The sequence below is a fragment of the Carcharhinus amblyrhynchos genome, chromosome 5, assembly GCF_965287045.1.
Source record: "Carcharhinus amblyrhynchos chromosome 5, sCarAmb.v2.hapA, whole genome shotgun sequence".
NCBI lineage: Eukaryota > Metazoa > Chordata > Chondrichthyes > Carcharhiniformes > Carcharhinidae > Carcharhinus > Carcharhinus amblyrhynchos.
The window spans coordinates 79173219-79197125 of NC_137328.1; the positions used below are offsets into that span (position 1 = coordinate 79173219).

At 42.9% G+C, this 23907-nt stretch overlaps 1 protein-coding gene across 4 annotated transcripts in view; it reads right to left on the reverse strand.

The window, feature by feature from the left end:
- pam (peptidylglycine alpha-amidating monooxygenase) overlaps positions 1–23907 on the reverse strand; it is a 262485-nt gene that overhangs the window by 100278 nt on the left and 138300 nt on the right. For all 4 annotated transcript variants that reach the window (XM_080189068.1, XM_080189065.1, XM_080189066.1 and 1 more), the window contains 2 exons: positions 20333–20424; positions 12705–12788 (listed from right to left, as the gene is read on the reverse strand). In XM_080189068.1, coding sequence (XP_080045194.1) covers positions 12705–12788; positions 20333–20424 — 176 coding nt within the window. The remainder of the gene's footprint in view (positions 1–12704; positions 12789–20332; positions 20425–23907) is intronic.

Sequence of the window (23907 nt, forward strand, 5' to 3'; positions counted from 1 at the left end):
AGTGGGCTGACAAACAGCAGAGGCAGTTTAATTGAGATAAATGTGAATGGTGTATTTTGGTAGATCAAATTGAGGCAGGACCTGTTCAGTTAAAGACAGGGCATTGGGGAGAGTTCTAACAAAGATCAGGAGTAAGGCTTGTAGCACCTTGAAAGTGGAGTCACAAGTGGATACGATCGTGAAGGCAGCATTCGGCATTCTTAGTTTCATTTGTCAGAACACTGAGTACATAAGTTGGGATGTCTTATTGAAATTATACAAGACATTGGTAAGGCCACACTTGGAGTACTGTGTGCAGTTCTGGTCACCCTATTATAGAAAGGATATTATTAAACTAGAAAGAGTGCAGAAAAGATTTATTAGGATGCTACCGGGACTTGAGGGACATACAGGAGGTAGATACAGTGGATGTGGTGTTTTTAGATTTCCAGAAGGCATTTGATAAGGTGCCTCAGAAAAGGTTGCTGCAAAAGATTAAGGTACACCCAGTTGGGGGTAAAGTGTTAGCGTGGATTGAGGATTGGCTATCTAACAGGAAGCAGAGAGTTGGAATAAATGGGTGCTTTTCCGGTTGGCAGTTGGTGACTAGTGGCATGCCGCAGGGATCGGTGCTGGGGCCTCAACTGTTTACCATATACATAGACGATCTGGAAGAAGGGACCAAGTTTACAATAACAAAGTTTGCTGATGACACAAAGATAAGTGGGAAAGCAAATTGCGTAGAGGGCACAAAGTCTGCAGAGAGATTTAGATAGGCTGAGTGGGTGGGTGAGGATCTGGCAGATGGAGTATAACGTTGGCAAGTGTGAAGTTATCCACTTTGGAAGGAATAATAGTAAAATGGACTATTATTTAAATGGTGAAAAATTACAACATGCTACTGTGCAGAGGGACCTGGTGGTCCTTGTGCATGAATCGCAAAAACTCAGTTTGCAGGTGCAGCAGGTGTTCAAGAAGACAAATGGAATGTTGGCCTTTATCGCAAGGGGGATGGAATATAAAAGCAGGGAGGTCTTGCTGCAATTATACAAGGTACTGGTAAGGCCACAATTGGAGTACTGTGTGCAATTTTGGTCCCCTTATTTGCAAAAAGATATATTGGCCTTGGAGAGAGTGCAGAGAAGATTCACCAGGTTGATAACGGAGATGAGGGGGTTAGCTTATGAGGAGAGATTGAGTAGATTGGGCCTGTACTCGTTGGAGTTTAGAAGGCTGAGGAGCGATCTTATGGAGACATATAAAGGTAACGAGGGGACTAGACAGGGTAGATGCAAAGAGGTTATTTCCACTTAGAAAGGAAACAAGAACTAGAGGGCACAGCCTAAAACAAGGGGGAGTCAATTTAAAACAGAGTTGAGGAGGAACAACTTCTCTCAGAGGATGGTGAATCTTTGGAATTCTCTGCCCATTGACGCAGTGGAGGCCACCTCATTAAATGTGTTTAAGTCACAGGTAGATAGATTTCTGATCAATAAGGGAATTAAGGGTAATGGGGAGCAGGTGGGTAAGCAGATCTGAACCACTATCAGATCAGCCATGAACTTATTGAGCGATGAGGCAGGCTCGAGGGGCTAGATGGCCTACTCCTGCTCCTATTTCTTATGTTCTTATTGTCAACCCTTCTTCCCCAAAGATAGGGGAGTCTAAAACTAGAAGCACAGGCTTAAGGTGAGAGGGGAGAGATACAAAACAGTCCAGAAAGGCAAACTTCTCAGACAGTGTGGTGAGTTTCTGGAACAAACCGACAGAGGCGGGTACAATTGTGTCTTAAAAAGCATTTCGACAGTTACACAAGTAAGATGGGTATTGAGGGATATGGGCCAAATGCTGGCAATTGGGACTTGCTTAGAGGTAAAAACGGGGCAGCAGAGACAAGTTGGGCCAAAGGGTTTGTTTCCATGCTGTAAACCTCTATGACTTTAAATAGGCATTGCAGTTTGATCTGACGTGATCACCTTGCTTGGCATACAAAAAACAAGTGCTTCACTGCTCACAGACTAACACCCTCACCAGTATGGAACCCAGTGCTGCTCACAGGATAAGAGTACAAATGCAAATCATTTTGGAGCCGAATCAAACTCAACGTTAAACACACAGGCACTAGGAAGTCATGCATTCTGACCTTAAGCTCCAGCAGTTGGGAGACAGAAGAGAAGATTGAGGACAACACAGAAGTTAAAGAGAGCACATTAATTAGTAAAGGCAGTATCAGTAATCCTAGTACCAGACAGATCAGACAAAAGCAAGACAGAAAACAAGGGAAGTCCAGATTAAACTGCATTTATTTCAATGCTCGAGGCCTGACGGGCAAAGCAGGTGAATTCAGGGCACGGATGGGTACATGCTACATTATAACAATTACTAAAACGTGGCTAAGGGAGGACAGGGCTGGCAGCTCAATGTTCCAGGATACAGATGCTACAGGAAAGATAGAACAGGAGGTAAGAGAGGAGGAGGAGTTGCACTTTTGATTAGGGACAGCATCATAGCCATACTGAGAGGGGATATATCCGAGGGTTCAGCCACCGAGTCTATCTGGGTAGAGAAAGAAGAGTGAAATCACTTTGATAGGGTTAAAGGCCCCCCAAACAGCCAGGGAAAAGTGAGGGGCAAATATGTAAGGAGATTACAGATAGCTCCAAGAAAAAGAGTGATAATAGTCAGAGATTTTAACTTTGCCAACATTGACTGGGACAGCCATAGTATTAAAGGCTTGGACAGAGAAAAATTTGTTGTGTGTATTCAGGAAACATTTCTCATTCAGTGTATGGATGGCCTGACTAGAGAGAGGGCAAAACTTGACCTCCTCTTGGGAAATAAGGAAGGGCAGGTGACAGAAGTGTTAGTGAGGGATCATTTTGGGACCAGTGACATAATTCAATTGGTTTTAAGATAGCTATGGAGAATGATAGGCCTGGACCAAAAGGATGGCCTCAACCGGGATCTTGGGGTCATGTCACCCTATCTGTAACCCCCATGACTTGCCTGGACCTGCAAAATCTCACCAACTGTCCTGTCTGGAGACAATAGACATCTCTTTAACCTGTGCTTAACACTTTCTCCACTCACATTGTCTGTACCTTTAAGACTTGATTACCTGTAAAGAGTCACATTCCAATCATTATTTTGTAAAGTGAATTTGTGTTTATACGCCATGTTTGTGAACACAACTCCCACTCACCTGATGATTGACTAGTGCTCCAAAAGCTAGTGGCTTTTGCTAGCAAATAAACCTGTTGGACTTTAACCTGGTGTTGTGAGACGACTTACTGTCTATAACATGCATGCATGGTACTAAAGGGAAGTTTAAATTTCCAATTTCATCCTCCAGTGATTGCTGCACAATTCATTACGAGAGTAGGGTCAGAACCACAAAGACTTGATCTGCTTTTGCCCAATAGTCATCCTGGTTTTTATAGACTTACTTAGAACTTCACCTAGCAGGTGCGAAGCCTGCTGAAGAATACAGCTCCAGTTAAATTAGCAAGCAACATCACAACAATGCTCATCTCCTCCTGAGAATCTTACCCTAACTCAAGAACATTTACCTCCCCCATCCTGAGAACATTCAATTCCACTCTCAAGACAATGCTTACCCTCCCCCAGGAACAATAATGCATGAGGGCGAGGAAGGAGGTTAGTGAGCATCGTTGGGTGTGACTGAAATATAAGCAACGTTGGTGGATGAGGGAGAGATGAACATTGTTGGGCCAGAAGATTCTGCAATGATAGAGGTGATAACTCCATTTAAAAACAGTGAAAGTCAATGAATTGAAGTCAGACCAACGGACATGTTTACAATTCATGAAGAAGCTGCTGAACTGGAATTATACCTCCTAACTCTGTTCATTGTTGGATCCTGCTGGAGCCAAGACCGGAAGGTGTGAAGGTTAAATGGTAACGAGGGGGATTGAATATAAAAGTAGGGAGGTCTTGCTGCAGCTGTATAGGGCATTGGTGAGGCCGCAGCTGGAGTACTGTGTGCAGTTTTGGGCGCTGCACCTGCGCAAGGATATTTTGGCCTTGGAGGGAGTGCAGAGGAGGTTTACTAGGCTGATACCGGAGTTGAGGGGGTCGAGCTATGAGGAGAGGCTGAATAAACTAGGCTTGTACTCGTTAGAGTTTAGAAGAATGAGGGGAGATCTCATTGAGACGTATAAGATGATGAATGGGATGGATAGGATAGAGGTGGAGAGACTCTTCCCGCTCAAAAAAGACAGTAGGACTAGGGGGCACAGCCTCAGGATAAAGGGGAGGCGATTTAGAACGGAGTTGAGGAGGAACTTCTTCACTCAAAGGGTGGTGAATCTCTGGAATTCTCTGCCCGTTGAAGTGGTGGAGGCTGCCTCGCTAAACATTTTTAAGAAGCGGGTTGATGGGTTCTTGATAAGAGAGGGGATTAAGGGTTATGGGGAGAGGGCGGGAAAGTGGAACTGAGCCACGACAGATCAGCCATGATCTTATTGAATGGCGGGGCAGGCTCGAAGGGCTAGATGGCCTACTCCTGCTCCTATTTCTTATGTTCTTATGTAAGTAGGCAGTTTGAATCGCAATCAGCAGTGGGCACACAAGCTGCAATGCTGACTTGAAGATCTGGGATAGGAGTATTTTCTCTCCCATAGGTGCTACCTGACCCGGTGAGTTTTTCTAACATATTTTGTTTTTATTTCAGATTGAGCATCCATAGTATTTTGCTTCTGTTGGAAAATGGCTTAGAGCAGCATAGCATGCTCATTATGTGAGCAGTAAATCAACAATAGAAAACATTTAAAGAAACAAATCAAAATGTTCAACAGAAGTACAGCAAGAAAAATCATTCATGGTGTACTGGTGAAGTTAAGGACAGTATTGGATTAATTAAGAGTTTATAGCATTAAAAAGATGGTTGGGAGTTTTTTAGAAATCAAAGAGAACCAAAAAGTTGATTAAAAAGGGAACAAAAAACAGAATATGAAGGTAAACCGGCCAGATAAATAAAAAATGTTGAGATTTTGAAAGTATACATAAAGAACAGCAACTAAAGTAAATGTTGGCCCCTTAAAAGCAAAGACAGACAATTGAGGAAATAGCAGAGATGTTGATAGTGTTCACACTGTAAGACACAAATTACATACCAGAAATAGAAATTAACCAAGGGGCTAATAAGAATGAGGAACAGAAGGTAATTAATCTCAGCAGCAACTATTCAAGTAAATTAAAGAACTAAAATCTAACAAAGCCCCAGGATCTAATTGGCCTACATCTAACAATTCTAAAAGAGGCAGAAATAATGGATGTGCTAGTTCTGATTTTCCAAGATTCCCTAGATTCTAGAATGGTCCCAGCAGACTGGAAGTTAGAATATGGAACTCTGCTTCTCGAGAATGGAGGGAAAAGGAAAACAGGGAACTCCAAGCCAGTTAGCATAACATCAGTCATCAGGAAAATGCTAGAATCTATATTAACAATGCACTGAGAATATCGTTGAATGATCAAAGTTGACATGATTTATGAAAGGAAATTGTTTTTGACAAGTTGATGACTTTTTGAGGATATAACTGCAAGACGGATAAAGGGGAACCAATAGGTGTCGTATACCTGGATTTCTAAAGGCATTTGATAAAGGTATAAATAAAAATGTTAACATGCAAGGTCATAATATATTAGCACGGATAGAGGAAGACTAATGGACAGCAAATAGAAGTAGGGATAAATTGGGTCATTTTCAAGTTGGCAGACTACAACTTATGGAGTGCTGCAAGGATCAGTGCTAGGTTTCAATTAGGATAATTTTTATTTATGACATTGAAGAAAAAGTTCTTAATAATGTATGTAAGTTTGTTGATGAAATGAAGATGCAAGCTGCAAACAGGACACAAAGAAGTTGCAAAGAGATTTGGACAGGTTAAATGAGCAACCATCAGGTGGCAGGCACAGCATAGTATGGGGAAGTGAGAGTTTACTCACTCTGGTAATAGAAAAGCAAATTTTTTGAAGATGCAAAACTTTTCAACGTTGACCTTCAAAGACTTGGGTGTACTGCTACAGGAAACACAAAATTGGCCTCCAAGTACAGCAAATAGTAAAGAAGACAAATGTGTGTCTGCCCTATTGCAAGGGGAAAGGAGCACATGAATATGTTAAGTTTTTTTTGCTATAATTGTACAGGGCTATGGATGAGACCACACTGAGAATGTTGTACATATTTTGTACATATTTTCCCTTGTATCGCTTGGGAAGTAATTAATTCATTTACAGGATGTAGGCATCGTTGACTAGGCCAGCATTTAATTACCTAATTGCCTCCAAAAAGCTGGACATGAGTTGCTGTCTTGAACTGCTGCAGTTCCTGTGGTGTCAATACATGCACAGTGCTGTGAGGGAGGGAATTCCAGGATTTTGACCCAGTGACAACGAAGAAATGGCAACATATTTCCAAGTCAGAATGATGAGTGGCACTTCCAGGTGGTGGTGTTCCACTGTGTCTGCTGCCCTTGTCCTTCTAGATAGTTACGGTGATGGGTTTGGAAAGTGTGGCCAAAGGAGCTTTGGCAAGTTCCAGCAGTGCATCTTCAGGATACGATAGTTGCCATTTTTCATCACCAGTGGAAGGAGTGAATGTTTGTGGAAGGAGTGCTACCTAAGCAGGTTGCTTTGTTGTGGATGGTGTGAAGCTTCTTGAGTACGATTGGAGCTGCACTCATCCAGGCCGGTGGCGTGTACTCCATCACATCCCTGATTTGTGCCTTGTAAATATGCAGACTTGAGAATTGGGTGATGTGTTTTTCACTGCAAAATTCCAGTCTTTGACCCCCTCTTGTGACCACAGTATTTACATGGCTAGTTCAGGTTCAGGTCTACCTCAGAGGCGCAACAGTCATCAATAGATTTTCAATCCAAGAGAATCAAGGATATGGAAAGTGGGCAGGGAAGTGGAGTTGAGGCAAAAGATTATTCATAATGGAACTGAGTGCCAGAGCCAGTTGGAGAGGCTGAATGTTCTATATCTGCCCCTATTTCTTATATCCTTCAGTACCAAATAATCTGTTAACTCCCACCAAATATTTTGTTTTTAACATGAACAGGTATATTGAAACACAGATGCATTGTCAGACAGTGAATGTTATTTTAAATTATAAAATGTCAATTGTTGTTAGATAGATTTAAGATAACTTGGGACTGAAACTCTAATAGATAAAGATAAAACTAATTTAGAGTGAATATAGTCTAGAAAAAGTCTAACGTACCTGGAGTTACAAAGGTACTGTTTTGCATAGAAACACATCTAACCACTGTTAGAGAATTTAAACATGTATTTTTGAATATTCTGCACACTTTGGCTAACCACATACTGCCTCAAGGTATGGCAAGATACTGCTGAATAAAAAGAACCACATCCCTGGAAAACAACGCAGCCATTAAGTAGAAAATGGCTCTCGTTATAACATAGATGTCAGGTAATTCTTCCATTTCCTTCCATTGTTTGCTGGAGCAGGCAAGTGAAGGAGCAGAGAGTCAGGTAAGAAATTACCTGTTTAAATAAGTTTAAAGCATTTTCGCGGGCTTCTTAGTGTGTAGTAAGAACTTACCTTGTAGAACTGTTTAAATTATTTAAAAGCATTTTCGCGGGCTTTTTGTGTTTACCGCTTTAAGAATTCAAAGGGAGTGGATAGCAGGGATTTGTGGGTAAGCAGGCGTTTAAACAGCGCCAGGTTTAAAAGGAGGCCTGGTGTAGACAGCGGGCAGCGTCGGAGCGGGCAGTGGAGTGAGGGGGGAGCTGAGTGAGCTACTAGGGCTTAGGATCAAAGGGCTTGCGAGAAAAGGGCCAGGTAAGTTTGCGCTGAAACTGTGCAATATTACTACAGGGAATAATGGAGGAGCACGTGATGTGCTGTTTCTGTATGATGTGGGAGCTGGTGGACCCCAGGGTCCTTCCCAGTGACCATGTCTGCAGTAAGTGCAGGTTGCTGGAGGAGCTCCAGCTCAAGGTAGATGAGCGGGCCTCTGAGCTACAGACACTGAGGCTCATCAGGGGGAGAGAGGGTGCCATTGACAATGGGGTGCAAGAGACATCCACCCCCCCTAGACTGGCTAACTCTAAGGGTCAGGAACAAGAGGGGGCAGCTGAGAGGAGGAAGGAGGGTGGGGACCGGAGGAAGGAGGGTGGGGACCGGAGGAAGGAGGGTGGGGACCGGAGGAAGGAGGGTGGGGACCGGAGGAAGGAGGGTGGGGACCGGAGGAAGGAGGGTGGGGACCGGAGGAAGGAGGGTGGGGACCGGAGGAAGGAGGGTGGGGACCGGAGGAAGGAGGGTGGGGACCGGAGGAAGGAGGGTGGGGACCGGAGGAAGGAGGGTGGGGACCGGAGGAAGGAGGGTGGGGACCGGAGGAAGGAGGGTGGGGACCGGAGGAAGGAGGGTGGGGACCGGAGGAAGGAGGGTGGGGACCGGAGGAAGGAGGGTGGGGACCGGAGGAAGGAGGGTGGGGACCGGAGGAAGGAGGGTGGGGACCGGAGGAAGGAGGGTGGGGACCGGAGGAAGGAGGGTGGGGACCGGAGGAAGGAGGGTGGGGACCGGAGGAAGGAGGGTGGGGACCGGAGGAAGGAGGGTGGGGACCAAATGCCTCAGCCTCTCAATCTGCATAACAGGTTTGAGGTTCTTGCTTCCAGTCTGGACGAGAACGAGGGCTGTGAGCTTGGTGAGCAAACTGCACACGGTACAGTGATACAGCAGGGCATAGGCAAAGAGAAGGTGAAAAGGAATGTAGTAGTAATTGGGGATAGTGGGGTGAAGGGGATTGACACTGTCCTCTGTCACAATGACAAAGTGCACAGAAGGGTGTGTTGTCTGCCTGGTGCTCGGGTCCGGGATGTCGCATCTGGGCTGCAGAGGAACCTGGAGTGGGAGGGTGAGAATCCGGTTGTTGTAGTACATGTGGGTGCCAATGACGTAGGCAAAATGTGAACTGAGGATCTGGGGAGGGAGTATGAAGCTGGGAATGGAATTAAAAAGTAGAACCGACAAGGTGGTTATCTCCGGACTACTGCCTGAACCGAGTGCAGACAGGCATAGGGTTGCTAAGATTAAGGAAGTGAATGGGTGGCTCAGGGATTGGTGTAGGAGGAATGGGTTTGAATTTATGGGGCATTGGCATCAGTATTGGGGTAGGTGGGACGGGGTTGGTCTCAACCATGCTGGGACCAGAGTCCTGGCTAATCGTGTAAACAGGGCTGTGGTTAGGGCTTTAAACTAATGGCCGGGGGGGGGGGGGGGGGGGGGAGGGAAGAGAGAGAGAGAGAGAGAGAGAGAGAGAGAACGATGATCTAGTGGCCATTACAGAGACGTGGCTGCAAGGTGACAGGGACTCGGAGCTGAATGTCCAGGGGTATCAAGTGTTTAGGAAGGATAGGCGGGAGGAAAAAGGGGGGGGGCGTAGCTCTGCTGATTAAGGATAGCATCAGGGTGGTAGTAAGGGATGATATAGGAACCAAAGAGCAGAAAGTGGAATCGTTGTGGGTGGAGATTAAGAACAGCAAAGGGAGGAAGACGCTGGTGGGTGTCATCTTTAGGCCCCCAAATAATGATCTGGAGGTGGGGCGGGCTATTAACGCGCAAATAAATGCGGCGTGCAGGAATGGAACGGCGATAATTATGGGGGATTTCAATCTACATATTGACTGGTCGACCCATGTTGGACATGGTGGGCTCGAGGAGGAGTTCTTGGAATGCTGCCAGGATAGTTTCCTCGAACAGTGTGTGTTGGAGCCGACGAGGGAGCGAGCTATCTTGGATCCGGTGTTATGTAATGAGGCGGGTAGAATTAGGGACCTTGTGGTGAAGGATCCTCTTGGGAAGAGTGATCATTGTATAGTGGAGTTTCTGATGCAGATGGAGGTGGAGAAAGTGGGTTCCCAGACACGTGTCCTTTGTTTGAACAGAGGGGAGTACGGTAGGATGAGAGAGGAATTGGCGAATGTTGATTGGGGGAGCGTGTTGGAAGGTAGGTCTGCTGAGGAACAGTGGAGGATCTTTAAGGAGATCTTTCTTGGTGCTCAGCAGAAATTTATTCCAATGGTTAAAAAGGACCGTAGGAGGAGAGATAATCAGCTGTGGATAACGAAGGAGGTAAAGGAAAGTGTTAAATTAAAAGCGGATGCGTTTAGAGTAGCTAAGAGTAGTGGGCGAGAAGAGGATTGGGAGAGGTTTAAATGTCAACAAAGAATGACAAAGAAGCTAATAAAGAAGGGTAGGATAAACTATGAAGCTGGGCTAGCGTTTAATACAAAAAAGGATAGCAAGAGTTTTTATAAATACATAAAAAGGAAGAGGCTGGCTAGGGTGAACGTTGGACCCTTAGAGGATGAGAGGGGGGACTTAGTGGTAGGGGATGGGGAAATGGCTGAGGCCTTGAGGAGGACGTGAATAATTTGCCCGGTGTTAGCGATGGAAAGATGGTAGGAGTGGAGGGCCTGAATGGCATTATTGTTACTAGAGAGGCGGTGCTCGACAGACCGGAGGGACTGATTGTGGACAAGTCCCCAGGACCGGATGGAATGCATCCAAGGATTCTGAAAGAAATGGCGGAGGTGATAGTGGATGCCTTGGTGATTATTTTCCAAACATCGCTGGATTCCAGGGATGTGCCAGAAGATTGGAAAACAGCTAATGTTACGCCGTTGTTTAAGGGTGGCAGGCAAAAGGTGGGGAGTTATAGACCGGTTAGTTTAACGTCTGTTGCAGGTAAAATGTTAGAATCCGTGATCAAGGAGAAAATTGCGAGGCATCTTGAGGAGAATTGTTTGGTAGAGCAGACGCAGCACGGTTTCATTAAGGGGAAGTCGTGTCTGATGAATTTATTGGAGTTCTATGAGGATGTGTCTAGGGCGGTGGATAGAGGAGAGCCGGTGGATGTGGTGTTTCTTGATTTTCAGAAGGCGTTTGACAAGGTGCCTCACAAGAGGTTATTACAGAAAGTCAGGGGGCATGGAGTTCGGGGTAGGGTGTTAGCGTGGATAGAGGATTGGCTGTCAAATAGGAGGCAGAGAGTGGGGGTCAATGGGTGCTATTCGGATTGGCGGATGGTGACTAGTGGGGTGCCCCAGGGGTCGGTGCTGGGGCCTCAGCTATTTACCATTTATATAGATGATCTGGAGGAGGGAACCGAGTGTATGGTGTCGAAATTTGCTGATGACACCAAGATTGGTGGAACGGCAAATTGTGCGGAGGGTGTGGAGAGTCTGCAGAAGGATCTAGATAGGCTGGGCGAATGGGCCAGGAAATGGCCAATGGAATTTAATGTTGGCAAGTGTGAGGTTATCCACTTTGGGAGGAATAATGGTAGGAAGGACTATTACTTACGTGGCGAAAAATTGCAGCAGGCGACGGTGCAGAGGGACCTCGGGGTCCTTGTGCATGAGTCGCAAAAACCCAGCTTGCAGGTGCAGCAGGTGGTCAGGAAGGCGAATGGGATGCTGGCCTTCATAGTGAGGGGGATTGAATATAAAAGTAGGGAGGTCTTGCTGCAGCTGTATAGGGCATTGGTGAGGCCGCAGCTGGAGTACTGTGTGCAGTTTTGGTCGCCATACTTACGCAAGGATATTTTGGCCTTGGAGGGAGTGCAGAGGAGGTTTACTAGGCTGATTCCGGAGTTGAGGGGGTTGAACTATGAGGAGAGGCTGAATAAACTAGGCTTGTACTCGTTAGAGTTTAGAAGAATGAGGGGAGATCTCATTGAGACACATAAGATGTTGAATGGGATGGATAGGATAGAGGTGGAGAGGCTCTTCCTGCTCAGAAAGGACAGTAGGACTAGAGGGCACAGTCTCAAGATAAAGGGGGGGAGGTTTAGAACGGAGTTGAGGAGGAACTTCTTCACTCAAAGGGTGGTGAATCTCTGGAATTCTCTGCCTGTTGAAATGGTGGAGGCTATCTCGCTCAATATTTTTAAGACGCGGGTGGATGGGTTTTTGATAAGCGAGGGGATTAAGGGTTATGGGGAGAGGGCGGGAATGTGGAACTGAGCCACGACAGATCAGCCATGATCTTATTGAATGGCGGGGCAGGCTCGAAGGGCTAGATGGCCTACTCCTGCTCCTATTTCTCATGTTCTTAATTCAAGCAATCCCACACAGCTGAATGAATAGAGTAATACAATTTTCCTGATAAAGAATTGCTCAGCAAATAGTAGGAAAGGAAACTTTTGAACTCTACAGATTTATGTATTTGAGGTTGCTATAAGACAAGAGAAAGAACTTTCCGGACGTATGTATTGAGGCTACTAGGGGACAGTGGGCAAGAACTTCCAGGCTCTGCAGACCTATTTATTTTCATGCTGCCAGAGAGTAGATAGACTGTTATTGGCCAAGGTAAATGACTCATACTAAAATAATTGGCTCATCCGGTTATGACAAACAGAGCAAGAGGGCAGATGATTTCTCAAAAAATGTATAATTGCAATAAACATAACAAAATGTAATTTAGAATAATTTGGGCTGCTCCAAATCATTCTCCCACATGTGAACTAGGCCTGGGCAACAATAAAATACAGTTTCAACTGGAATTACTGAGTCCATGAGTTCTTTGTATTTGCTGAGCTGTAATTAATAGAGAAATCTCTCACACAAAAGCCAGCATAATACATAGATCCCTGAAAAACTCCTGTAATTTTATATCAGAATCATTTACAAATGCAATTTTTACAATTCTTTTTCTAACATTGGGACTTCCTACCTCTAAATGCAGCGACATCTCCATAATGAACTTGAAGAACAATGTAGTTGATATTTGTGTTGCCACCAACTCTAAATCCAACACCTGGAAATGGAGAAAGACAAAGTATACATTTGTTGAGTTTGTTTACTAATAAGGTGGAACTATAAATTTATATGGCATATCCACAGAGTTATAAGCTAAATTTTGTTTTTATGATTTTTACATTGCTCTGCATTACAAACTGTTATCAAAAGAGAAGTACTGATCACTATTGAGCAGTACCAGAATTCAAGGAAGGTGACCACATTTAATAAACTGGATTTTCTAAGTATAGAATTCTTCTATCCGAGTTAACTGGCAGTTTAAACATGATCTGAATGTATGTATATTTGGCATCTTTTACAATATGTTAACTGAATGCAAGTATTTCAAAAAGACAGCCTCTGAACTTGCAATCTAACGTCTTCTAGGTCCAAACTTATTAAAATCAAACTGGCTGACAAGGGTGGCACTACTTTTGTTTGATAAACTGATCTCTATCTTGCAAAAGCCAAATGCCTTTTCTCTAAAGCTTCCCACATATCCCAAACTATAGCCTCACCACCGAACATCAAGCCATTGTCTAGGTCCATCACTGACATTAACTCCCTCCACTGCCTCCAACCTTTCATATCTCCACCCCTGAACAGCTTGCTTCACCTCCTTCCCAAGATCTACAAACAAAACTGTGTTCAGAAACCTCACATTTCAACCTGTTCCTGCCCCATTGAACCAATTTCTTCCTACTACAACTTTATTTTTTTTCTCTCTCGTTCAATCTCCTTACAATTACATCCATGACTCTCAACAATTTCCAGTTTCCTGATCCAATAGGTCACCCTTTCACCATGGATACGAATATACAAACAAGGAGCAGGAGCAGCCATTTCAGTCCCTCAAGCTTGCTTCATCATTGAATAAGATGACGACAAATCTGAAAGTAACTTGGAATACATGTGGTATATTTTGTATCATACCCACTCATCTTGCAGATCAATTGCAGGCAACATAACCAGAAATAAGCATTATCAACAGAAAAGCAACAAAGGAAGAAACACAAACACATGACAGAAATGTAACCGATAGAAGCAATGTGACAGTGTTGCAGAAGATAAGTATATCTTTGAAAATGTGCAACTTTTTGTAAATTATAGAGAATCAACAGCACAAGGAAAAGATATTTACGTGACTCAAGTCTTTGCAGTACATCCGCTATTTAAATACAGAATGCCACAAGCCTTAAACCACTCACTTCAGAAATAGCCTTAAAGCATTCAACTGCTATCCAGACTGACATCCTGTTAATAATGCACTGCCTGAGTCTTTACTGTGTCGATAGTAGTCATGATGTGGGTATGCCAGCGTTGGACTGGTGTAAACACAGTAAAAAGTCTGACAACACCAGGTTTTAGTCCAACCTATTTATTTGATAATATACTCACAAGCTTTCGGGGTTAGCCCCTTCGTCAGGTGAATGGAGAGTTCTGGCCTCAGACAGAGCATATAAAGCACAGACAGTTTAGAGATTACTGATTAGAATGCGAATCCTTACACCTAACCTGCTGTTCAAGACCTGAAGTGGCTGATAATGTGAGTGGAAGGAGCACTGATCACAGTTTAAAGAGATGTGTATTGCCTGGGTTTGCAAAACCTCACTTACTGTACTGTCTGGAGACAATACACATCTCTTTAAACTGTGATCAGTGCTCCTTCCACTCACATTATCAGCCACTTCAGGTCTTGAACAGCAGGTTAGGTGTAAGGATTCGCATTCTAATCAGTAATCTCTAAACTGTCTGTGCTTTATATGCTCTGTCTGAGGCCAGAACTCTCCATTCACCTGACGAAGGGGCTAACCCCGAAAGCTTGTGAGTATATTATCAAATAAATAGGTTGGACTAAAACCTGGTGTTGTCAGACTTTTTACTGAGTCTTTACTGACAGGCTTTCCTCATCTCTAGCCTAGCGGCCAATAAAAAATTCAGGGAGAAATAATTGCCACTAAAGGACTTGTGGTCTGAGTTATAAAATTAGCATCCTCTTTGTAGGAATCGAGAAACCGCTATGGTGGATTTAGACACCTGTGGGCAAATCTCAAACATTTCTGAATGTTGAGCGAAATGCAGGTGCAAAAGACTAGTAAAAGAACACAAATGCCCAAAGTGGTTTCACTATAAATTTAAGTGAAGTTGTAAATTTATTTTTAAAATGTGTTTTCTCTCAGGGTGGAACAGTCAATTACTTGGGGGCACAGATTTCAGATGCAAGGAGCAAGATTTAAGACAGATTTATGAGGCAGATTTTTTACACAGAGGGTGGTGGGTGCTGGAACTTGCTGCCGGGGAAGGTAGTGGAAGCCAATACGGTAGTGACTTTTAAAGGGTATCTTGACAAATACATGAATAGGATGGGAATAGAGGGATATGGTCCCTGAAGGTTTTCGTTAAGTTGGGCAGCATGATTGGTGTAGGCTTAGAGGACCGAAAGGCCTGTTCCTGTGCTGTAATTTTCTTTGTTCTACATGCTCACAATTGAATCACTGACATTGTGGGATACTGCCTTGGATTCTACTAATTTAAATTTTGGAGAAAAAATCTTAATGAAAATTGGCATAAATACAAGAAGTTGTTTAAAGTGACTGAAACTGAAACAATCTCTTCTTTCAAATCTTTTGTTGGAAGCAGGAAAATGAAGCATCAGGAAAGAAAATGCTAAGGAGGCAAATGGAATGTTGTCATTTATTTCAAGGGGAATGAAATATAAATGTAGGGAAGTTGGAGTTGTACTGTAAGAAGTCTCTCAACACCAGGTTAAAGTCCAACAGGTTTATTTGATAGCACGAGCTTTTGGAGTACTGCTCCTTCATCAGGTGAGCAGAGAATTGGGTTCACAAACAGGGCATATATAGACACAAAACTCAGTTACAAGATAATGGTTGGAATGTGAATCATAACAGGTAATCAAGTTTTTACAGGTCCTGGGCATTGGTCTCCTTATTTGAAAAAGTGTTAGAAGCAGATGAGTGAAGGTTCATGAGATTTGTTCCTGGGATATAGGCTTATCTTATTAAGAATGGTTGGGCCTATACCCATTGCAGTTCAGAAAAATGAGAGGTGATTTTATTGAAACATGTAAGGTGCTGAGAGAACTTCTGTGTTGAAAGATGTTTCCTCTTGTGGGAGAGATTAGAACCAGGCAGCATGGTCTAATAAGAGGTCTCTCTTAAGAAGCAAATGAGAAAATATTTTTCTCTCAAAGGTTGTCAGTCTATAGAGATCTCTTCCCCAGAAAACAGTGGAGGCTGGATCATAAAATTATTCAAAGCTGAGTTAGACAGATTTTTGATAGACAAATGAGTTATGGGGGACAGACAGAAAGTTGGAGTTGAGGCCACAATCAGATCAGCCATGATGTTATTGAGTAGTGGAACAGCTCGAAGGGTCACAATTATGGCATATTCCTGCTCCTACATCCTATGTTCCTACTAAATTATTCATTCACTTCATTTTTTAGCTAGATTTGGGTCTTTGTCTTTTTAGCAAATAAATCAGACAATTCACTTGGGCACATAGAAATCCGAGGAAACACCGCTTCACCCTTGACAAGTTGCAATTGGAAACCCCAATTGGATTTTGAAGATTCTGCTAATGTTGAGGAACAATGTTTATTATTTTACCATTTAATTTGAGACAAAGAATGAACTTAGTCAAATGATTAATCGACTGGCAAATGCAACTCATGGTCTTCTTCAAATTGTTTAAGCAGCAGAATGTCTTCTTTAAAATGACTACGAGCGTCACGAGTTTCCACTGTGGAAATGCGATGGCTGATACAGCTTGCAGGTCCCCTGGAGCACTGTTCTTCCCTTGCAGCAAGATTGCAGTATTATGGATTTGTTAAGGTAGGATTCAGCTCTCTGCATGCCCACTCTAATAGCTGACAGAACTATTGGTGCATTTCATCACCTTTTGAGAGATGGTTGATTCGTTAAGTCAGGCTGCAGTGGTTGGAACAATTATTTTTCTTCCCATTTTACACAAAAATTACTTCCTTCCCCCAACTTGGAACCAATATTCTGTGCATCGATGCACAAAAGTCTCCGTGCAAACCAGCCCCCTTCAAATTACCATGCGCATGCAGTTAAAAGAAAAAAATCAAAAGGGGCTGTTCACTTAAATTAGTAGTGCAAGTACTCCAATTGGAGCTGTTCTCACAATGTTAACTCAAAATATTTCTATGCGCTGGCTGCATGAATATTTTAATTGGGACAGCAACTTCAGATTTTTTTTAAATGGGGGAACTGAGTTTTGAGTGGGAAAATTTTGTACTACAATAAATTCAGTTAGACTCATAGAAGGTGGAAGTATTTTAAGACATTGGCTGTCTCATTCATCACTGATAATGGAACAAAAATAGGTCATTCTGACATTCAATCATTTTCACCAATTTGATCACGATTTAGCTGTACCTCAACCCCATCAACTGTCTTGGTCACTATCCCTGTAATATCTTTGCTTTACAAGAATCTTTACTTCAGTATTCATAGTGGAAAAGGATCTTGGTGGTTCTAGTGCAGGCTTGCAGTGGACTGAAAACCTAGAGTTTTCCATTAAGAAAAAGGATGAGCTGGAGCTTTTCAAAAGCATCAAGTCAGATGAGTCACTGGGACCGGATGGGATGTACCCCAGGTTACTGTGGGAGGCGAGGAAAGAGGTGGCAAAGCCTCAGGCGATGATCTTTGCATCATCAATGGAGATGGGAGAGGTTCCGGGGGATTGCAGAGGTGGCTCCTTTATTCAAGAAAGGGAGAAGAGATAGCCCAGGAAATTATCAACCAGTGAGTCTAACCTCAGTGGTTGGTAAGTTGATGGAGAAGATCCTGAGAGGCAGGATTTATGAACATTTGGAGAGGTATAGTATGATCAAAAATAGCACGGCTTTGTCAAGGGCAGATCGTGCCTTACGAGCCTGGTTGAATTTTTGAAGATGTGACTAAACACATTGATGAAGGAAGAGCAGTAGATGTGGTTCATATGGATTTCAGCAAGGCATTCGAGAAGGTCCCCCATGCAAGGCTTATTGAGAAAGCGAGGGGGCATGGGATCCAAGGGGACATTGCTTTGTGGATCCAGAACTGGCTTGCCCAAAGAAGGCAAAGAGTGGTTGTAGATGGGTCTTTTTCTGCATGGAGGTCAGTCACCAGTGGAGTGCCCTAGGGATCTGTTTTGGGACCCTTGCTCTTTGCGATTTTTATAAATGGCCTGGATGAGGAAGTGGAGGGATGGGTTGGTAAGTTTGCCGATGACACAAAGGTTGAAGGTGGCATGGATAGTGTGGAGGGATGTCAGAAGTTGCAACATGACAGATAGGATGCAAGACTGGGTGGAGAAGTGGCAGATGGACTTCAACCCAGATAAGTGTGTGGTGGTTCATTTTGACAGGTCAGATAAGATGATGGAATATTAAGGGTTAAGACTCTTGGCAGCGTGGAAGATCAGAAGGATCTTGGGGTCCGGATTCAGAGGACACTCAAATCAGCTTCACAGAGAGAGGATGTGGTTAAGAAGGCGTATGGTGTAGTGGCCTTCATCAATCAAGGAATTGAGTTTAGGAGTCAGGAGATAATGCTGCAGCTTTATAAGACCTTGGTCAGACCCCACTTGGAGTACTGTGCTCCAAGTTCTGGGCGCCTCATAACAGGAAGGATATGGAAGCCAAAGAAAGGGTACAGAGCAGATTTACAAGAATGTTGCCTGGATTGGGTGGCATGCCTTACGAGGATAGGTTGAGAGAGCTCTGTCTTTTCTCCTTAGAGAGACGAAGTTTGAGAGGTGACCTGATAGAGGTGTATAAGATATTGAGAGGTATTGATCAGGTGGATTCTCAGAGGCTTTTTCCCAGGGCTGAAATGGCTGCCACAAGAGGACACAGGTTTAGAGTGCTGGGGAGTAGGTACAGAGGAGATGTCACAGGTAAGTTTTTCACTCAGAGGGTGGTGGGTCGTGGAATTGGCTGCCGGCAGTGATGGTAGAGGCAGATTCGATAGGGTCTTTTAAGAGACTTTTGGATAAGTACATGGGGCTTAGTAAGATAGAGGGTTATAGGTAAGCCTAGTAGGTAGAGATATGTTTGGCACAACTTGTGGGCCGAAGGGCCTGTTAGTGCTGTAGTTTTTCTATGTTCTAAGAATTTACTCATCTTGTTTTTAATCGGCCTTGCCTCAATATTTTCTTGGGGAGGATAAAGTTCCAAATCTTAACCCCCTTTTATGCAAATAAAGGTTTCCTACCATCATCTTTAAGAACCCAGCTCTCATGTTAAGGGCACAGATTGGAAAATATATCGACATGAAATCTGTTCTTCAAAGTCAGTCTCACGAAAGGACAGAATCAAAACAAATTGGATAAATTCACAAAATCCTTGATCTGAAGCAGAGCAGCATTCAGTGGTGTAGGAAGTATTATAACAAAAACATTCAGAATTATGAATGATTCTGATAAATATGGAGAAACTGTTTCTACCGACCATCAAATCCGTAACCAGTAGGTGCAGATTTAATTGGGGGAAAGAAACCCAAAGGGAGATAAGGAGCTTCTTGTGATTTCACAAAGCTTGTTAAGAGATCTGGAATGCACTGCCTGAAAGGATGGTGAAGAGAGATTCAAATTCACTTTCAAAAGAGAATTGTACATATGTATTCTAAGAAGAAACATTTGCAGGGTTATGGGGAAAGAGCAGGGGAATGGGACTAATTGGTAGAAGTACCAAAGAACTGGTACAACCATGGTGAGCCAGAAAGTCACCTTCGTGTCACATGACTCCATTATTTCATTAAACACTATGGGGAAAAAGGTTGTCAAATATTATCCACATTCCACACCCTCAATTAGCACAGCTAAATTTAGTTTCCGCTTACTAAGCTCAAAGCTGTTGGGGTGGAAACTTGCTGTGCAAGGTGACATACCAATTACAACTTAAAGGTATTAATTAGACTGTGATGCATACTGGGGATTGAGAGGTTATGGAAGACACTATATACATGTAAGTTTGTCCTTTCTTTAGGAACAGTGAGACAGCGTAAAGGCAATAAAGAAAAAGGTGAAGTGAGGTGACAAAGAGTTTGAGATGAGCATCAGTTTTCACGATCCCACATCGGTTATAGCCAGTTCCATATCAGATAGATTTTTGATAGACGGTGGAGTCCAGGGTTATGGGAATCAGACAAGGAGTTGAGATCAAGTCAGATCAGTCATTATCTTATCAAATGGCGGAGCAGGCACAAAAGATTGGCTGGTCTCTTCCTGCTCCTAAATCCCACGTTCATATATTTGTGAATGATTTCACCAAGGGACAACATAAAAAGGAGGGAAAGGAGATCAACGGACAAGTGATCCTTCTAATTTATCTTTGCTGTGCACGGCCTGTTTCACTGCACAAGGTGAGGATTACTGCAAGGCAGTAGCTTAGGAGGAACCTTGGTTATGGGGGATTTTTGGGTACGTCCTGAGGTGATGGTGCAAAGAAAAAGTAGTGACTAAAGTAAAAATGATACAGATATCGATATACAGCATCCATATTTAAACCAACTAATTTCAAAAGAGACATACCAGTAGGTAATCGCGTGGGTGGAGCATTTTTAGCCCAGGCATACATGATTTTAGCTTCATCTAAACAAGTGCCGTATCTATTGCCACAGTCCCTGGAAAAGGAGAAAAAAAATGAAGTAAATAACGATGGAAAGTTTGAGGTCAAAAACAGTGTTTGGGGCTTCTAAAGATACAAAAGTACTTTGCAACACGATAGTTCAGATTGTAGTCTCTCATTAAAAACAAATATATTCACTTCTTATAATTAAACTAATGGCAATAACTGCAGACTGCCTTACTTAGATTTAATAGTTATCTCAACACTGCTATCCAAAAATTAATTAAACCACATCAGACTCCAATTTCTAGACGACTGTTTTACATTTCTTTAACACAAATCCATATAAGAGTTGTCATTGCTTTACAGAACATGTTAATCATACGGGATAAAAATATTTTATCTCAATGAGCCATCTTTATGAAAAACAGTTTTCACTGTAAAACAAAAGCCATCACTCATGCCAGTTGGCTGTATTCCAGAGAGAATGGCAACTTAAAAGATATTGAGTTAATCCAGTGTTATCTTCCGTAGAATTAGAATGGGTTCAAATCAACAAGAATTTCAGTCCCACATCACTATATAGTGACATTAACTGTAAAATACAGATGTGTATAAGTGTCAGCTGACAGCTGAATGGGGTCCATATTTGATGCCCTCCACAGCTGAGATCTGATGACCATGTAACCACACACCAGCACAAGTCAACACCTTTATGATACAAAATGAACATGATGTGATAAAGCCTCGTTCACATTACAGAAAAAGATTATAAATCTGGTAACAACTCTGCTATGTCACACATCGCGCAAACAGATGTTGGAATCATCCAGGTGAGAAGAAAAGTAATAGTGAAATAAATTAAAGAAACATGAGAAACAAAAATTATCAGATGTGGTATATTCTTATATGACATATATATTCGCAATCAACACTGTTTAAATATTCACAAGATGATGTGGGTTATATTAGTCTCATTAAAGTGAGCTAAGCTTGCTGATATACAAAAGATGCCTCAAATAACCATTCATAATCAGAAGGCTGAACAAGCAAAACTGCAAATTTGCCTTGTGATCTGGAACATTGGTAATTTTTAAACAGCATACTAATGTTGTATATTTCCAATCAGAACTAAATTACGAAACTGCAAATTAATAGGCTCTGCAATCAGACTTAAAAATGAATTAAGCCAATCCATAACAGCTCAATTGTAGAGATCAAAAATCAAACAAAGTCCAGCACAACTTAATTGTGTTGTTCCTATCAATACCTAAGAATTTCCATCAAGAATGCCTTCATTGTGTTATCATGGCTAAAATTCTGTTATTTACTGAACACTTCTCAATGACACTCCAATGAGATACTAGACTTCCAAATCGTTATTACTGGCAATGATTTGTTCAGCATGTTCGTAAACAAAAAGCTCAAATTGGCTCACAAAAGCAATCCAAATACCATTTTTATTGTTTCACAAGTATATTTTCAGGAATCATATAAAGTAAAATCTCTGTGTAGCACTCCACGTGAAGACATTTAGAGATCAGGGTTTTCAAAGATAATCATCTCAGAAAGCACATGTGGCAATGGGCAAAAGAGATCAAAGTAAAAGGTAGAGGAGAAGAATTAGAGGTTGCCAAGAAGGGAAATACTTTAGAAAGTTGATGGCTTGGAAGCGCAAAGATGAGAGAAAGTAAATCAGTCTCAGAAGTTGAAATTGGTGAGCAGGTGAGGAGAGATGTAGAGAAGAAAGTTACAAACGTGGCGGAGTTGAGGCTAGGGCAAGAACAGAATTAAAGGCTGCTGGCTGGAGTCCAGAGGTTCCAGAGTTGCCAATGCGGGAATTGTGACAAGAATGTAGGCAAGGAGGGTAATTGATTGGCAAGGGCAAAGGTAGATCAGAAGGAAAACAGGTAGAACTTCAGAAACTGTAGGAGTATGATGAAGTGAAAAACAGAAGTCAAATGGGGAGCTAAAAGAGAGGAGAGGACTCAATTGGGTGAGGGGGAAAAAGGAGAAGAAGATGAGGCAATGGAGTGGGAAGAGTTGAGGACAAATGTGAGATAATGCATTTTCGAAGGTCTAATACAGATAGGAAATATACAGTAAGTTACAGAACCCTTCAGAGTATTGATAGGGAAAGGGATTTGGATGTACAAGTACACAGGTCACTGAAAGTGGCAGTGCAGCTAGAGAAGGTAGTCAAGAAGGCATACAGCACGCTTACCTTTGTCGGCCGGGGCACTGAGTTTAAAAATTGGCAAGTTACATTGCAGCTTTATAGAATCTTAGTTAGGCCGCACTTGGAATATAGTGTTCAATTCTGGTTGCCACACTACCAGAAGGATGTGGAGGCTTTGGAGAGGGTACAGAAAAGACTTACCAGGATGTTGCCTGGTATGGAGGGCATTAGCTATGAAGAAAGGTTGGAGAAACTTGGTTTGTTCTCACTGGAATGACGGAGGTTGATGGGCGACTTGATGGAAGTCTACAAGATTCTGAGGGGCACGGATAGAGTGGGTATTCAAAAGTTTTTTCCCCAGAGTGGAACAGTCAATTGCTAGGGGGCACAGGTTTCAGGTGTGAGGGGCAAGGTTTAAAGGAGATGTACAAGCCTGATATTTTGCACAGAGTAGTGAGTGCCTGGAACCTGTTGCCGGAGAAGGTAGTGGAAGCACATACTGTAGTGACTTAAGGGGCATCTTGACAAATACATAAATAGGACAGGAATAGAGGGTACAGTCCCTGTTGGTCAGGGAAAATGTTACAGCAGTACTCAGGCAGGATAGATCAGGGAGCTTGTCTACAGAGGCCCTATGGGTGGGGCTGAGAAACAGGAAAAGGTATGACCACATTAATGAGGTTGTATTATAGACCACCAAAAAGTCAGCGAGAATTGGAGGAGCAAATCAGCAGAGATAACTGACAACTGCAAGAAACTCAAAGTTGTGATAGTAGGGGATTTTAATTTTCCACATATAGATTGGGACTCGCACACTGTTGAAGGTTTATTCGGGGTAGAGTTTGTAAAATGTGTTCAGGAGAATTTTCTACATCAGTATATAGAGGTGCCAACTAGAGAGGTTGCGATATTGGATCTCCTATTGGGAGATGAGTTATGGCAGATGATGGATGTGTGTGTGAGGGAACACTTTGGATCCAGTGATCATAATGCCATTAGTTTCAACCTGATCATGGATAAGGATAGATCTAGTCCTCGAGTTGAAGTTCTGAACAGGAAAAAGGCCAAATTTGATGAAATGAGAAGGGATCTGGGAAGTGTGGATTGGCACAGGCTGTTCTCTGGTAAGGATGTAAATGGAAAGCGTGAGTACTTCAAATGAGAAATTTTGAGTGCGCAGAGTTGGTATGTTCCTGTTAGGATTAAAGGCAAAGTAAACAGGAATAAGGAACCATGGTTCTCGAGGGAGATTGTAACACTAAGTGGAAGAGAGCGTTGTATGTAAATGTACAGGCAGCAAGGAACAGATCAGATGCTCGAGGAGTATAAAAAGTGCGAGAAACTACTTAAGAGGGAAAT